This window comes from Saccostrea echinata, unplaced genomic scaffold, assembly GCF_033153115.1.
Source record: "Saccostrea echinata isolate AGI-Se365-2 ecotype Australia unplaced genomic scaffold, CSIRO_AGI_Sech_v1 ptg000009l, whole genome shotgun sequence".
Classification (NCBI taxonomy): domain Eukaryota; kingdom Metazoa; phylum Mollusca; class Bivalvia; order Ostreida; family Ostreidae; genus Saccostrea; species Saccostrea echinata.
This window is the reverse complement of record NW_026889758.1, coordinates 46,857,590-46,875,881: the sequence shown is the minus strand read 5'-3', so window position 1 is coordinate 46,875,881 and position 18,292 is coordinate 46,857,590. Positions and strand designations below refer to the sequence as shown.

At 33.9% G+C, this 18,292-nt stretch overlaps 1 protein-coding gene across 1 annotated transcript in view; it reads right to left on the bottom strand.

The window, feature by feature from the left end:
- LOC133182921 (probable nuclear hormone receptor HR3) overlaps positions 1-18,292 on the bottom strand; it is a 47,995-nt gene that overhangs the window by 8,843 nt on the left and 20,860 nt on the right. Inside the window, exons 4-10 of the mRNA XM_061317780.1 lie at positions 16,609-16,753; positions 16,223-16,338; positions 7,756-7,903; positions 5,010-5,464; positions 4,348-4,471; positions 3,015-3,290; positions 1,818-1,898 (exon numbers count right to left, since the gene is read on the bottom strand). Of these exons, the coding sequence (XP_061173764.1) occupies positions 1,818-1,898; positions 3,015-3,290; positions 4,348-4,471; positions 5,010-5,464; positions 7,756-7,903; positions 16,223-16,338; positions 16,609-16,753 (1,345 nt within the window). The remainder of the gene's footprint in view (positions 1-1,817; positions 1,899-3,014; positions 3,291-4,347; positions 4,472-5,009; positions 5,465-7,755; positions 7,904-16,222; positions 16,339-16,608; positions 16,754-18,292) is intronic.

Sequence of the window (18,292 nt, the reverse complement as noted above, 5' to 3'; positions counted from 1 at the left end):
TTATTTCTTTTTTCCGATTTCCAAATTTAGAATATATCCAAATTCATATTTCAGAATTATCCTTCCATATTATCTTTCTTTAATTTCTTTTTATCATGTAGAGTTACGCTATGTTGAGAGAATAAGACAATGTACGATTTACTGTTGGCCGTAATTAATTAGCGATAATTAATTCGTTCAATTATGTAAATCACACTTCACCAGAGTACACCCGATAGACCGGACGCAATTCATAGCGCTCCGGATTTCTTTGTTCACAACTGTCTATAAACTCAAAATTAAACATGTAACATTGTAAATATTTAGTGTTTGGTAGTTTAGTAGTAGTGCTAGTTGTTTTTGCTTCTCTATTTCCTTTGTTTTTATGACTTCTTAACTTTTTTCTTTGTCCTGAGGAAGGGACAGGTTGTCCCGAAAATTTGACAATTATTATTGTTCGTGTCGTTGGTCATTTTTAGTGCTTTATATAAATTTCCATCCATGACCTTGTATCTACTTAGTAGATCCGACACTTAGGATATACAGTGTTGTTGGTTTTTAGTGCTTTTATATATATATATTTATATATATATATATATATATTCTACCTATGTGAATTTGAATTTTTGAATGCTGCACCTGGGAAAATATATATATATATATATATATATATATATATATATATATATATATATATAAAGCACTAAAAACCAACAACACTATATATCCTAAGTGTCGGATCTACTAAGTAGATACAAGGTCACGGATGGAAACTTGTATAAAGCACTAAATATGACCAACGACACGAACAATAATAATTGTCAAATTTTTGGGATGACTTGTCCCTTCCTCAGGACAAAGAAAAAAGTTAAGAAGTCATAAAAACAAAGGAAATAGAGAAGCAAAAACAACTAGCACTACTACTAAACTACCAAACACTAAATATTTACAATGTTACATGTTTAAATTGGAGTTTATAAACAGTTGTGAACAAAGAAATCCGGATCGCTATGAATTGCATCCGGTCTATCGGGTGTACTCTGGTGAAGTGTCAGAGTAAACCCGATAGACCGGACGCATTTCATAGCGATCCGGATTTCTTTGTTCACAACTGTTTATAAACCCCAATTTAAACATGTAGTAGTGCTAGTTGTTTTTGCTTCTCTATTTCCTTTGTTTTTATGACTTCTTAACTTTTTTCTTTGTCCTGAGGAAGGGACAGGTTGTCCCGAAAATTTGACAATTATTATTGTTCGTGTCGTTGGTCATATTTAGTGCTTTATATATATATATATATATATATATATATATATATATATAGATATAGATATATATATATATATATATATATATATTCTACCTCTGTGAATTTGAATGCTGTACCTCGGAAGATAGTTTCTGTCTTGGGGGACAATACACTTGCTATTGTCCTCATAGCCAGTATTTTAGTAGATATATAACATATCATGATAGTCCCAGTGAATCATGATATATCATGATCTACTTCAGCTGTATCGTTACACCCCTATAAGACACCCACCCTATTTTTGCCTTTTCTTGATTATATCTCTTTTAAAGAGGACATGGCACTTTATTTAACTTAAATTTCTCTCACCCAAGAATGGTTTTAAGTTTGGTGGAAATTGGTCCAGTGATTCTGGAGAAGAAGTCAAAAATGTAAAAAGTAACAGATGGACAGACAGCTAGACAGATGGTGGAAAATTGGTGATCAGAAAAGCTCAATTGAACCTTTGGTTCATGTGAGCTTACAATTGAGAAATTCCATAATGTCCTGAGAATTTTAATTAAATGTAATATAATGTGCAATTTTTACATACTTTCCTCATATTCTTCTAGGAATGTCATTAAATTCTTCTGTGCCTCTTCCACACTTTCTCTTTTCTTTAGATTCAGTGCATCTGCAACATATTGAACAACCAATAATCTCCAATTATATGCATTACTGTAAATTTTCCTGCCCTTAGGACTGACTGATGCATAAATACAGTAGGTTTCATAATTTTTTTTTAAATGTCAAGAAATCAAAATAATGGCTCTTAATTTAATAGATGAATATTTAAATACAAATTAGGGGGAGACACCAATCTTTTCTAGCATATCTAAAGCTCGTCCTGATAAATGCCATCTGTAGGATAAGCAGTTTTGTACAAAATAAAATTTCAAGCAGAGGCATCTTAACAATATGAAAACCTTGCAGGAACATGTTTAAAAGATTTTATGCACTTACCTATGGCAAACTAAACTAAATGATATCAAGTTTACAAATCACAGCTTTGTTATTGAGAATGTCTATATATATGATCCACCCTTGTCCTTGTACTCTAGGGGCCAAGAACTGTACAGAAGTGGTGAAGTTTGATTACCAACTTGAATTCATGAAAGTGTGTCATCCTTGAAAAAAAACTTTAAAGACTTTATCAAAGTATCCCTATGTAAAGTTTGGACTCATCACTTAAGTGCCACACTTGTGCCCATGACTTGAACAAATATGAATTTAAAACATGTGGGGGTGTTGCATATTAATTTATTAACCATGTTCCTGCTCTTTTTGATTAGAAAATTCAAAATAATTTGTTGCTATATAATCCTATTTTGACCCCTTTAATCTGCCCTTATTTGCTGTCTCTTTACTGAACAATATATATGTGCGATACAATACTCCATATCAAAGACCAGTCCAAAAACTTGTATCACGTATTAGACTGGCGTGCAAAAATACATATCAAACCAAAAATCACTTTTTTTAAAATGTATAAAATTTCATTAACTTTATCAGGGTAGTTTTAATGGTACATGTAAAAATATGAAGAATTAATAATAGAAAAAGAACATCAAGTTATTAACATTGTAAAAATAATACTTATTTTTCATGGTGTAAAAATAACATCTGTGAAAATACATGTATCAATATTATTCAACTGATAAATTACAGTGTACAGTACTCATGAACATGTTATGAGTTACTATATAGGTCTACAGAGAAGTGCCAATTCTTTTATCTATCGATTTTTTACCTGCATTGAAGGTCAGTAATCCAGTAAGGCAGGTTATTTCTATTTCATCAAATGCTACTGTCTGCATTAGATTTCCAACATACAAAAGATCTTCTGAAACAGCTTTGAATTGTGGGAAGTAATCTAGGAGTATCTTTTCTTCATACTTTGTGCAGCCAAAGAAATTGTAATCCTTTGTCTCGAGATTGAATCTACGTGACAGATTTAAGATCCCCACAGAGTATAAGGAATCTTGGACCAAAGCAATTCTGTCATCCAGATCCAGAATTCTGAAGGCTGTAAGGAAAATTACTATTTTTTATATAAGTTAATTTTTCTGAAAACATTCATACTCTTAAGGAAATGAATGATAGGAGAGTTTTCATTTTGGTAGAGAGGTTCTAAAGACAAAATACTGTAAAATCATCTATTTATTTTTGTGGAGTCAAATTTTCATGGCTTGAGGAAAAATAATTAGTGATCGGGATTTGAAACTGTGGTTAAAGAAAAAACATTATACTGTGGTATGAAATTTTTTTTTTTACGTAGTGGGGGGATATGAATTCATGGATCTCTTCATTCCACAAAAACAATGAAAATTTAACCCTCATGAAAATAATGATTTAACAGTCATAAGAATAAATAAATGCCAGGATAAAAGATATAGGTTTCCTAAATTACTAGTAAATACTAGTAAAACCTTAAGTATGTAAAGGCCAAGCATTGCCTCTAAAGGATGATGGTATTAAATTATTCACAGTAGATTTCTCAAGATTCATATACTGTACGTGTACATAAATTGGCACATTCAAAATTTAGCACAATCACTGGGTATGGAGTTGTTGGTGAAATCATGAATTAGCGCTACACATGTCCGAGCCGTGTATTGTATTTATAACTGATTTCTTAGCGGTATTCATGAATTAGAGCATCGTTGTCTGCACCAAAGCTGCTAAAATATGAAGCCCGCTTTTTTAAGTATACATACAGTACTTTGCTGTCATAACCTTAATCTTGTTTATTAAAGGTTATAGCCTATTAATTATTAAAAAAAAATGATACTGTGTATGCGAAATAGGGTAATAATATTTCAAGTTCAATGAAAAAAAAATGATAGAAATCAAAATTGCTCAAAATCAAAGATGATATTGACCTCCAACTTCTGATATGTTGTAGGAATGTATATTATCTGTGTGTAAATTACTTAAATTATCCAGTTTCATGAAGTTTATCTTTCATTTAATATTTTCAATCTGCACTTCAAAATCTGCTCTCCAGAGTTACAGTTAAAAATTTCAAGTCATTAATGCTTTTACTCTTTAACTGGAAATGTTAAATAAAAAATTGTCCTTACCTGGAAACATTTTTAATGCAACTACAATCTGTGATGCGTTATAGTTGAATAAATCATTTAATATTTTCCAAACAGCAGTTTTGCTACCAAAACCTTGTCCAAAAATTTCATCATATCCATCTCTCTGTAAAAAAAAAAAGAATATGACATCATTACCTTTCTTCTTTCAATTCAACATGCTTTTTTTCTACACGACTAAAACAAATAAAATTCATAAGAAAGGAGGGCATATTTGGTATGTAATCTGCAAGAATCATGCACACAACTACTCATCATTCATAGTTTAAATGTCCAAGTGAAACAGACAATTTGGTCAGCTGACCACAGATGGGCAGACTTTACATAAAATTCCTGAAATGTGTCTAATCAAAAAATAAAATAGGAGGTGCACAGTGGCACTATATAATAAAGAATGTCTGTGAATCTGTGAATGGTCTCATTAAATTTTATTCAGTGATATAGGAGGAGTTGCAGATGGGTACCCCCAAGTGTTTTGGATGGATGGAAGGACAGACAGATATAAGCTTATAATGTGGAATTAGAAATTTTGGAGATACAGAAACCCCCTTTGAATGACAGACTGGTGGTCAGATGGAGTTGAGTGGCTACATACTGCTGTTGCCATGCAGGTAATAAAGGTGCAATTTTTACAATAAACTTACAGATCCAACTTTTTGTAATGCTGTGTCGATGTCTTCAATATTCCTTTTCATTCTGTAAAACCGCTCAATCTTTGAAGATGTATTAACCTCACAATTCAGAAACCAATTACTGTTACAACCATCTGATTTTTCTTGCAAACAACAACTTCTGCTCCACTTAACATCACTATCTTCAGGTTCATCCTTAACTTTTATACTTTGTCCTAAATTACTTTCAGTTGATTCAATACTCTGCTTTGATTCATGGTCATACATCTCTTCTGGATCATTTCCTGAGTTTTCTAAACAAGAGTCTGAAGAAGGTGAGGTGAAGAAGTCCATATCTGGGTTATTTAAACGCTTGAAGTCTATGATCTTACTACTGCTTATGCTGGCAGAGTTTAAACTCTTTCCTTTTTGAAGTTCAAGGTTAATGGCATGCTTTACTGAATTCGGCTGTCGTCCTATTCTGCTGGCTGAAATTAGAGATTGAAAACATTTAAAATCAGTTTAAGTCAATTAAACTAGAAGTCTCTGGTGAGATTGAACCTCTACTGGTTTCAATCATATCAAAATTAGATGTTCTGAATCCACTACTTCTTCTCAAACATCTAACAAGATCCCATTCGAGGTCATGTCAGAGGGATCTTTCGATTAGCCAATGAAATCGCTGCTGCCGAAATCTTGGCTTGTAGTTCGCATGTGTTTCTTCTTCACAGCCAGCCTTAACAGCCTGAGGAATTTTCTAGTAAACAAATTATGGCAAAAGCTATGCTATGTATGAATGTGACTTGTGGGATATCTTGTATCATTTGTGCATTTTTGTTTACATTATTCAAGGAAGAAAGGTGGATGGGCAGACTATTCTTCAATTTATACCACAATTAACTTAAACCAATGTAAGACAGACTACTAAGATGTAGCTGTGGAACTGTTTTTAGAATCCTGTACATATGCTTGAAACTGATTGGCCAAAATTTTCATGTTTATTCATAATTGAAAGGTCGTGCTGATGTGACCCTGAATGGGATGTTGTTAGATGTTTGAGAAGCAGTATCGAATTTGGAATGACTAATTTTTTAAAAATCAGATTGTACTGGTTTGTTCTTATAACAAAGGAAAGGTAGCTCTTGGACTTGAAACTATGGCAACACTTATAAATAAATCATGATGCTTGGTTTAGTCTCTGTGTGGCAATTTTTTTTGAAATTTAACTAAAACTTACAAGGAGTGTCTTTGAAAGAATTTCACAGATTTTTAAAATTTTGTTTAATCAAGGCAACACCATTCTTTGAAATCAAAAAAACAATAAACAGAATTAAAAATGTATGTGTCTTAGTGTAGTCTACTTGTGTACCCTGTTTTACCGAAATTGGACTAAAATGGTAGGAAGAGAATATAAAAAATAATCTTCAAAAGTAAAGCTGAAGGGTATAGGAAAGTCAAGGTCAGAAAATTATTGACAGAGTTGGATTGCTCTTGACAATATGTAAAAGTTGGAGATGGAAAAAAAGTTTAGGATGGGGAATCAGGGGTTGTCACTTAGACCCAGGGGCCGGGGAATTTCCCCGCCAACATTGACATAATCCCCCGGGTACTCTGTTATTCCCTCTCAATCCCCTGTTAGAGGAACCTGAGATCCCCTTCTACTTTTTTAATGTCCCCTGCTATTTTAATTCTTAGGGACAGCCCTGGGGAATATAAAATAGAGATGGTTGGTAAATTGAGGAACCACACATCTTTTTTTTTCATTTAGCTTTATTGGGAAACAACTATCATTAAATTGTCAGTACCAATGACTTGGAAAAACATGGTATTGCTGTGTCAATATTGGCATCAATTTTATTTCCCACACTTGCACTGGACTTCATCTAGTTATGGGGAGAGGGAGGGGTGAGGAGAAGACATTTTCCTAAGTCAACTTTCCTCAAATACTGTGAAATCACAAATTTTTGAAGGGGAGGTGTATTTTTGAATTCATTTTCGAACCCACAAATTCATATCCTCCAAGAAATGTAAAATTTCAAATAAATAATAACTTAACACTTCTTCATCCACGAAATCAAATCCCCGCAAACAAAGATTTTTTCCTTAAACCACAAAATTTGACCCCACTAAAATACGCGATTTTACAGTACCTTACATGACTCTCCTGTTTTAAGAGAGGTCGGTGTTTCCTGGAAGGGAGGGGGGGGGGGTCCAAGGTCATTGATTACTTTTACATATAAATTCAATAACTCTGAAAATAGACCCTCAGACCTCGATTCCTCTAGATCTGCCCCTGATGAGCTCTTCTGGTCGTTGACCAGTAGAGCTAAAAATTGAAAAACAGTTCAACACTAATCTTTGAAAATTTACAGCATCATAGTAACGAATACCCATCTTTAGTTTAGATTATGTTTAAATACTGATGGATATTGAGCAGACAGTATCTTTCTTATGACCTCAAAATGAACAGGGAATATTTACGTTTTAGGGGATAGCAGTGTGCCAAATTTGATGTCTGTCAAGCAAAGGGCTCTCGAGATATTGAGTGGACAACACTTGGTCTTCCAACCAAGCAACACATCTACTGACCAACAGGTGGAAAGGGAGGCATAAAATGCTAATACATTCAAAAGCTTACACACATCAAACTTTGCATGTGCCAAACAGGAATAAATAGCATGTCAACCAAGTTACCTAGGTGACCTAATACAAGTCATGCAAACCTGAAACAGTACAAACAAATTTAACAATAAATCTATCATAATCAATTTTCATTTACCTTCTACAGACATTCCAATATCAAGACACTTTTGGTAGCGACAGGCCCTGCATGTGTTTCTTGTTCCTGTCGTGACTTCACAATTACGAGATTTTGGGCAATGGAATTGTTTTCTTCCATTTTCTTTCGCTATACGTCTGAAAAATCCCTGAAAAGAATTGATAAAATATGCAAGTGAAAAACTAAAGCATTATATAATAATAATAAGCATAATCCTTTTGATAATTGTTCTTTCTAATGGTAAGGTTTGAGAATTTTAATTTACAGTCGTACCTGTTTCAGCAAAAAGGATGACTCGTTATCATGTATAACCATCTAAGACCACAAGTTTCATTTGTAGGTTTTGTGTACAAGCATGCACACAAGAAAAGTTTTGCCAAACTAATATAAAGATTTTTTTTATTCTCACAAAGTGATCATAGCTTAGGGCCTAAGCCCCTGTCCCAGGACATGTGAATTTCAAACTTTTGGTAAAGGGCAAATTGTTAAACACAGTAATAGGTACAGTGTAGTAGAGCTTCAGTCTCAACAGAGACTTCTGATTGCTTGCTTGTAAAGATACTTAGGTGTAAACCACTCCCCTTCTCACCATGTGACCTTCCCAATCTGAAAACTTTTTCTTAGTGCCTTGCAAGTATTGCTGTGAAGGCTTTCTTATTAAACAAGAGGCCCAAGGGCCTTATCGGTCACCTGAGTACAATACAACAATTTAGAGGATCCATAAACTGATAAATGAAGCTCTGTTGCCCCAAAACAAGAAATATAGTATGATTAGCATCAACAAAATAATAAGTCTAGTATCTATCTGTCTCATTTATCACTATTACCATGCAGACTATTTAACAAAATGTCTACTTTTTAATTCCATATTATTACTTCTCACATTGGCCTCTCTTGGCTTTTGAAGAACTTTTTAAAAGATAAGAGATTTTTGTCTCAATTTTATTCATCTATTATTTCCAAGTCTACCTGATCATTACAAGAGGCCCAAGGATGTTGAATCGCTCTTCTGATAAAATGTACAACCTATCACTTCTATTTGAAGCCTATAAGTATCCTGTATACATGAATTTAGATAAAGCCTTGAAATTCCAAAGGTAGGTCATCATGACCTACATTTTAGATGAAACACTCTAAGAACCCAAGATGATTTTTAGCCAATTATTACCTTAGAGTAGGTCATGATGACCTACTTTTCACTTCTCTGAGGACCCAAGATGCATCAACTAAGTTTGATGATTCTAAGCCAATTAATATCTAAAATATTTTTAAAATTATAACCATAAAATTTCAAAAATAGGTCACAGTGACCTACTTTTTAGATGACATACTTTGAGGACCCAAGATGCATAGACTGACAAAGTTTGATGATTCTAAGCCAATAAGTACCTGATATATTTCAATAAAGCCAAAAAATTTCAAAAGTAAGTCACAGTGACCTACATTTCAGTCAACTTACTCTGAGGACCCAAGATGCATAGACTGACAAAGTTTGATGATTCTAAGCTTATTAGTACCCGAAATATTTCATTATAGCCATATAAATTGAAAAGTAGGTCACAGTGACACAGTCACACTGACGTACTCTGAGAACCAAAGATGTATCAACTGACAAAGTCTGATGATTCAAAGTCAAATAGTACCAAAAAATATTAAATACAGCCATAAAATTTCAAAAGTAGGTCACAGTGACCTACTTTTCAGTTGTCATACTCCGAGGACCCAAGATGCATCAACTGACAAAGTTTGATGATTCTAAGCCAATTTGTAGCAGAAATATTTAATTAAAGCCATAAATTTTCAAAAGTAGGTCACGGTGACCTACTTTTCAGTACATGTACTCTGAAGACCCAAGATGCATCAACTGACAAAGTTTGATGATTCTAAGCCAATTAGTACCTGAAATATTTAATTATGGTGACCCACTTTTCAGTCGACCTACTCTGAGCCCAAGATACATCAACTGACGAATTTTGATAATTCTAAGCCAAATAATATCCTAAATATTTAAAAATAGCCATGAAATTTCAAAAGTAGATTACGGTGACCTACTTTTCAGTTGATGTTTTTCGAGGATCCAAGATGCATCAACTTATAAAGTTTTATAATCATAGGCCTTAAAATGTTCAAATTATGCCTCTAAAACGCTTTGAAATCAAATGCCTGCAAAGTTCAAAAAGTAGGTCACTGTGACCTACTTTTTAATAAATATGTTTTATGGCCCCAAGATGCATCATATTACAAGATTTAATGATTCTAAACCTCTCAGTATTCCAATTAATGACCTTAGTTGTTTTGAAAAAGATTAGCCATAAAATTCAAAAAGTAGGTCAAGGTGACCTACTTTTTAGTCGACATACTCCGAGGACCCAAGATGCGTCAACTGACAAATTTCGATGATCATAGGCCTTAAATTTTTCAAAAAATGCCTCTAAATCATTTTGAAAAAGAATGGCAAAATTTAAAAAGTAGGTCACCGTGACCTACTTTTGAGTCAACATGATATGAGGTAATCAGATGCATCAACTGACAAGATTTGATGATCATAGTCCTTATAGTAAGCAAAATATCAACATTTTAATAAAATGTAATTTTTGGTCAACTTTGAAGTGACCTTGAGACCACGCCATTTGCCCCAGGGTGATGCCTTGAATAATTTTTAATCTACAACATATCCTCATCCTTTTTGTAAGTTTGGTGATAATTTGCCAAGCGGTTCTTGAGAAGAAGATTTTTTAGCAACCAGTACTTTTGTTTCTATTTTCCTAATTATCTCCCCTTGTTTAAGGGTCAAAACCCTACTTTCAGTATAAATGGGAGCCCTTGGGCCAAGGATACCCTGTGACAAACTTGACAATAATCGGCCAAAGGGGTTCTTGAGTTATGGCCCATATTCTAAAAAGTTTACGCATGCCGCACAAATGGCCATAGCATTAGCTCTGAAAGTACAGTAAAACTTGTCTAATCCAGCGACTAGTGGTTCCAAAATTTTTGGCCGGATTAGACAACATCCGGATTGGAGAAAATTGAACCATTATAGCAAGTTAAAAATTACATAAACATAGAGTGGTAAATAAATACTTGATCAAATGTGTCATTTTTTACATTTCACTTGAAAAAAAAATCGTCTATTTCTGTTTGTTTTAAACTCTGTTTGTTCTTCAGAATTTTCATTTCTGTTTAAGTTTTTTATTCAGTTACGAAATATAATATCTCTTGGTCATTTATTAAATTTGAAAATCGTTAAATGTTTTAAACACACTCCAAAACCTCATCGTTGTTGTAAATATTATTTTGTTAGGGACAGATTCCTAATTAATTTCTTTATTTTAAAATTAATATGATTGAATATTAAGACACTTCAAATGTTATAATGAATATTGAACCAAAATCTTCTGTCGTTATGGTCGTTGTAAACTAGCGACACAAAGGGAAGTAATTCGAATTACATGTCGTGCACACAAAACGAAAGTAGAAAGGAGGTCATGAACAAGTCTCCAAGTTTTTCTACAGACATGCTACACAAAACCATCACTATTACTCGTTCTTTTGCGAGTTAATTTCCTCGCCTTACTTGAGCCATTAATGATTTTTTTATCACGTTTGTTAAAATCTAAACTGTCGATACAGGATAGATCATTAATGGGACAATAATTACCCCACGCGAGACTTCTCTAATGACCAGCGGGCACAGGTAAAAATAAGTGGCCGGATTAGAGGAGATAATTTGTACTAATTATGAGCAGTTAGTTCTTTAAATAGCGGTCGGTTTACAGAATAGGCAAGATCTGGATTGAACAACATTTATTAAACATAAATTATAAAGGAAATTCAGGGGACTAAAATATTACGCCGGACTGAACAACATGCCGGAATGCACAACATCCGGATTCAACAAGTTTTACTGTACTTTTTGTATTTTACAATAAATATTCTGGCATAATTCTCGTATTCTATTAACCTTTCAAATACATTGTTTACAGAGATTAATTTTCAAAGGTGAATGGCAAAAAGGAATAACTTCCAGCGGAATACAAGTTAATAGAGCCCTGGCCAGGACCAGAACACTTGACTAAATGGTCCAAGTGTTCAAAATTCTGGTAAAAATACCTTTGCATATTAAAACTTCTACTCTGTTTGCCTCGAATATGCCCAGAAGCATAGAAAATTTTCAAAGAAATGCATTTTCACTAAATTATTAAATAAATAAAGCTCCATCCTTATACCAGACATCTGACTCAGGGGCCATGAACTCACAATTCTGGAAGAAGCACCCTTGCTCATCATAACTATATACTTGTTTCTTTGCTTTATAAACAGTAGTAGAAAAAATATTTTGAAAGAAATTATGCATTTTCAATATATAATCAATAGAGTCCCCCCCCCCCTTCACTCTTCACCTAACCCCTGACCCAGGAGCCATGAATTTCAAGATTTGGAAGAGGCATTCTTCCTTATTATAACCATGCACTTCCTTTGTTTGAATAATACCAAGGAGCAGAGAAGAAGATTTTGAAAGAATTTATGCATCTTCACTATATAATCAAGAGCCCCGCCCTAACACCAGAACCCCTGACCCTGGGGCAATGAAATTCACAATCATCATAACTATGTTCTTAGTTAGTTTATTTAATATCCAGGAGCAGAGAAGAAGATTTTCGAAGAATTAATGCATTTTCACTATATAATCAATAGAGCCCTGCCCTAACACCAGAACCCCTGACCCTGGGGCCATGAAATTCACGATTTTAAAAGAGGCACTCTTGCTCATCATTACTACGTACTTAGTTACATTATTAAATACCCAGGAGCAAAGAAGAAGATTTTCAAAGAATTAATGCATTTTCACTATATAGTCAATAGAGCCCTGCCCTAACACCAGAACCCCTGACCCTGGGGCCATGAAATTCACAATTTTGGAAGAGGCACTCTTGCTCATCATAACTATGTACTTAGTTAGTTTATTTATTACCCAGGAGCAGAGAAGAAGATTTTCAAAGAATTAATGCATTTTCACTATATAATCAATAGAGCCCTGCCCTAACACCAGAACCCCAGACCCTGGGGCCATGAAATTCACAATTTTGGAAGAGGCACTCTTGCTCAGCATAACTATGTACTTAGTTAGTTTATTTAATGCCCAGGAGCAGAGAAAAAGATTTTCAAAGAATTAATGCATTTTCACTATATAATCAATAGAGTCCCGCCCTAACACCAGAACCCCTGACCCTGGGGCCATGAAATTCACGATTTTGGAAGAGGCACTCTTGCTCATCATAACTATGTACTTAGTTACTTTATTTAATACCCAGGAGCAGAGAAGAAGATTTTCAAAGAAATAATGCACTTTCACTATATGATCTATATAGCCCTGCCCTAGCACCAGAACCCCTGATCCTGGGGCCACGAATTTCACAATTTTATTAGAGGGCTCAATGCTTATTACAATGATGCCAACAGTTTGACTGTTTGATGTCCAGGAGTAAAGAAGAAGATTTTTAAAGATTGCATTATTTTTGGTGGTTTTAGCCCCACCCCTCAGGCCCCAGGGGGGCAGGGACCATGAAATTCACAATTTTTGTTCTCCTTCAACCATAGATGCTATATGACAAATTTGGTTGAAATTGGTTAAGTGGTTTCAGAGAAGAAGCTAAAAATGTTCAAATGTTAACACACGACGCACACCGCATGCCGACGGACGAGAATGGATAGCAATAGGTCACCTGAGTGACTCAGGTGACCTAAAAAAAAGAAATATGTGCATAGACATGAATGCACTACCGAGGGTATACATGTATTAGTAATGCAACATGAAAATTTGTATTAGTGTATGAAATTTGATGAGAATATCTTGAATAGTTTCTATAAAATTGAAATCTAAAAAGTTGGATATAGATGATAAATTCTCACCAAATTATGTATAAGTGCATAAGCTTACATAAATGTATCTTAAATGGTTTCTTTAAAACTAAGCAAAATGCAAATTTAAAAAAAGTGAAGTCAAGGTCACAGGAAAGTTCATGGTCAAACATTTTTGATGCAGTTTTCACAAATACGTATCAGCATATTAAGTTTGATTAAAAATATTTTAAATGGTTTATTTAAAACTGAGCTAAACACTAATTTAAAATAAATGAAGTTAATGTCAAAGGAAAGGTCAAGGTAAAAAAATGTTGATGCAGTTGAAAAGCTTACATCAGTACGTATTAGCATATGAAGTTTGATAAAAATATTATGAATGGTTTCTTTAAAACTGAGTTAAACACAAATTGATAAAAGTGAGGTCAAATGAAAGGTCAAGGTCAAAAATGTTGATGCAGTTGAATTGCTACATCAGTATATATCAGCATATGAAGTTTGACACTAATTTAAGAAAAGTGAGGTCAAGGTCAAAGGAAAGATCAAGGTCAAAAATGTTGATGCAGTTGAACAGCTCTCATCAGTATGCATCAGCATATAAAGTTTGATAACACTATCCTGAATGATTTCTTTAAAACTGAGCTAACCACTAATTTAAGAAAAGTGAGGTCAAGGTAAAAAAAGTTGATGCAGTTGAATAGCTTTCATCAGTATGTATAAGCATATGAAGTTTGATAAAAATATCTTGAATGGTTTCTTTAAAACTGAGCTAACCAATAATTTAAGAAGAGTGAGGTCAAGGTCAAAAGAAAGGTCAAGGTAAAAAAAACGTTGATGCAGTTGCATAGCTCTCATCAATATCTATCAACATATGAAGTTTGATGAAAATATCTCGGATAGTTTCTTTGAAACTGAGCTTGAACTGAGCTAAACGCAAAGCACGACGGAAGGACAGACAGAAGGACGGAAGACGGACATGACAACACTATATGCCCCGGCCATATTCATGGCGGGGCATTTCAATTATTTGTCTGACAAGCTGCATGGTATAACTATCAGAACACATTAGGCCAAACAAATAGAATAACTGATCAGTGTTTAAAATAACCATGTTCCCAACAGCCTGAGATGCATATATTTTGCCTAGAGGAAACAAATCTGCTTGCATCCACAACCAGCTGTGCATGTTTTAAATTCCATAAATAAAAAGAAATTGCATTGATAGATCTGTCTCAAATGGACTAATTGTACTTGTCGCAAAGTGTAACAAGCCAAGTGGTAGAACTCATCAGTCTTTATAATCGGGCTAGAAGTTAAGCTGACTCAGTCCTAGTCACAGAAGAGCTGTGTCATCTTTTGGAAACGTTACAAAACTTTTTAAGGTTGTCACTTAATTTCCAGCCATGAAACGCTAGGCATACGATGTAACAAATTATATATGGTTTTCATTTGCAATATTTTATTTTAAAAGGCAATTAATTTCTTGGGCTAGTAGATCTTTGGCAGGGCTGACAACTTTTACTAGCAATAAAGCTCTCCATGTCTAGCTTATTTTACAGGGAGTTTCAAACACTGAAATGATACGGTAAATATTAATCAAGTCCATTTGCTAATTATGCCATAGAATATATCCTGCATCATGTTCATGTTGACAAAACTTTGCACACTGTTGCATTGGTGTGATTTCAGTTTTATGCTAAATTATCTGCAACATGTTGAATTGGTGCTTTGAGATGAAAATAAACTGCTTGTGTAAAACTGATTATCATTCGCTTTAATCAATGATATCGTTGAGAATTTTTTTCATTTTACATAAAATGTCAACCTGTCAGAGATGAACAGAGGCAGAATGATGGTACATCCTCAATATAGCTAATCAGATTGAACACATTAACTCCATTGGAGAAGCAATTGAAGTAATTTTGTTATTTACTACACATACTACAAACCAACTTTTTTATTCAAAACACCTTTTATTCACAATTTTTTGGTATGAAATCCATCCACGATTATTAACTTATGCACCTGAGGAAACATTATGCATAAATACTGGCTAAACTCTTTGCAGTGAGAAATATTCACAAGTAAAAAGGGGTTGCAATACTCACAGATATTTTTCATATTCAAATAAACACAGGTAATCAAAGAATATGAAGCTCAACAAATGTTATCTATAAGTAAGGCAAATCTCACACCATATCTTTTTCTAGTTAGTGAGCATCCCAAGATCAATATCCAAGTTTGGTTTAAGTAGGACTTAAAATTACTTTGGAATGGACTTGCTCCAAACTTTAACCTGGTCACTCATCTGGAAAATGTAGGTCATATCTGTGCAGCATCCGAAGCAAGTCTGGTAGTGTCCATCCCTAGATGCATCATCCATGCAAGTTTGGTCTAGGTATAGGGCTTATAGTTACTTGGGAATGGACCTGCTTCTAAAACTATAACCAGGACGCCAACACTAACATGACACCTGCCAGGGTATAGCATAAGCTCATTTCGCCATAGTAGAAGTATGCTAAAAATTGGTTTACAGTATACTGAGATTGACTTCTATGTCCTTGTGATCTGAGGTTACACCAATAACATTTATCTGCATGCCTCATACCTTACATCCTTCACACGTTATAGCACCAAAATGGAACCCTGAGGATGAAGCACTGCACACCTGACAAGGAATGTTACTGATACCATTCTCTTTTCTGTCCAAACTCTCTTTTTGACCTGCAAACCACAATGAAGACATTAAAATTTATCATTACAGTCAAATCTCGTTATCTTGAACTCAATGGGAGAGAGAAAAAACTTCAAGATATCCAAGGATTTGAGATATTAAGGGTAAAATACTAAAACAATAAGGGGTTGAACTTCCAAATCACTTCGACATATCCACGGTATTCAAGATATCAGAGTTCAAGATACCAAAATTTGATTGTATTTGGTTACAATATTAATCAAACAAGCTTAGCTGTACATTTTTAGCATTATACTAACTTGGAATACACATGTTAAAGGACAAACATTTCTGGAATCTGCAGTACTGACATTGGACTCGACTCTCTCTCGTTATTTTACAATTTTTGTCCTTGAGGCAAGTGTATTTCATTTTCTGTTGCCTTGAAGCTCTCATGAAAAATTTCTGAAACAATGGAAAAGTCAATGAAACAATGGAAAAGTCAGGATTTAATCTATATTTCTGAATAACAATAAACCATATTTTGACTCTATAGATTAGAAAGTAACAATTTCAATGTATAAAAAATTTTGGTTCAAAGTTTTAATGATGATGAATGATCATCCTTTTAGTTATACAGTCCCTCTAAACACTAATAAAATATGTTTCCAGGTCAGTGAGAAAATTGTATTGTATAAGATTACCTATTTTATTTTCAACATTAGATACCAGTCATTTACCCCCAGGAAAAATATTGAAAGATAATGAAGAATAGATCAACACAAATCACAAGTGGGGAAAATGCAAATAAAATGTTCAATCAGTGGGGAAAATGCAAATAAAATGTTCAATCAATTTATTTTACCTTGATAAAATTTATTTTTATAGCAGATTTTTTTCCGATTACCATTGCTCCTACCAAGTAGCCAGTTACAAATGCCATCCCTATCATATATACATGGTTTATGTTTAATGGCCAATTACCATTACAAGATTGAAGTATCTATCTTTATTATGAATATGATTTCATTGTTCTAGTGACCTAGTAACAAGCAATGTTCAGTCAGGCAATGCTTCCTCATCTAATTAATTAAAAAAAAAAATAGATCCATGGGCCACAATGCTCACCTGAGTCATCATGGGCCTGTTAACAGAAAATGAAAAAAAAATGTTTGCACTTTATTCACTTGAAAAATTCCTACACTATATTGTAGCCCACCCTAACCCCAAGAGATCATGATATAAAATAATTTGAATCTATACATCCTGTGGATGCTTTAATGTCATTATAAATACAAGAGGCTCAATGGCCTAGAAATACTCTTGTGAGAAATTGTACAACCTATCTCTTCAATTTTAAGCCTCTTAGTATCCTATAAATAAGGATAAAGCCTTGAAATTCCAAAAGTAGGTCAGCATGGCTTTCATTTTGGTTAACACACTCTGAAAACCAAAGATACATCAACTGACAAAATTTATTTGATGATTCTAAGCCCCTTATTTTCTTAAATATTTAGATAAAGACATAAAATGCCAAAAGAAGATCACAGTGACCTACTTTCTGTGTCGCCTACAGAGCAAAGCAGCATTTAAGAATCACCTTACCCAGCGTCAGTCTGTCTGTCTGTCCATCTGTCACACCCTATATCTCAAGATCTGTAAAAGTTATGGATTTGATATATTGCTTGGCACTATGGCTTTTGTAAATTACCATAGTTACCATCTTCGCTAGCCAAGGGTTTCCGATCCGAAATCTACTCTACAGTAGATTAGATTTCGGATCGGAAACCCTTGGCTAGCGAAGATGCATAGTTACCTACCTCATGATTCTTGACCTTTGACCAAATTTTCAAAATAGTTCATTGTGCCGATATACAGCATATTTTTTACATTTAAGAGGTAAGTCTATGCTATTTAGTATGTGCACTGTTTGGTTAAGACATTGTGAAAAATACCAGCATTACAATCCACTTGACTTTGAACTACTTTACAAAAAAATACCAC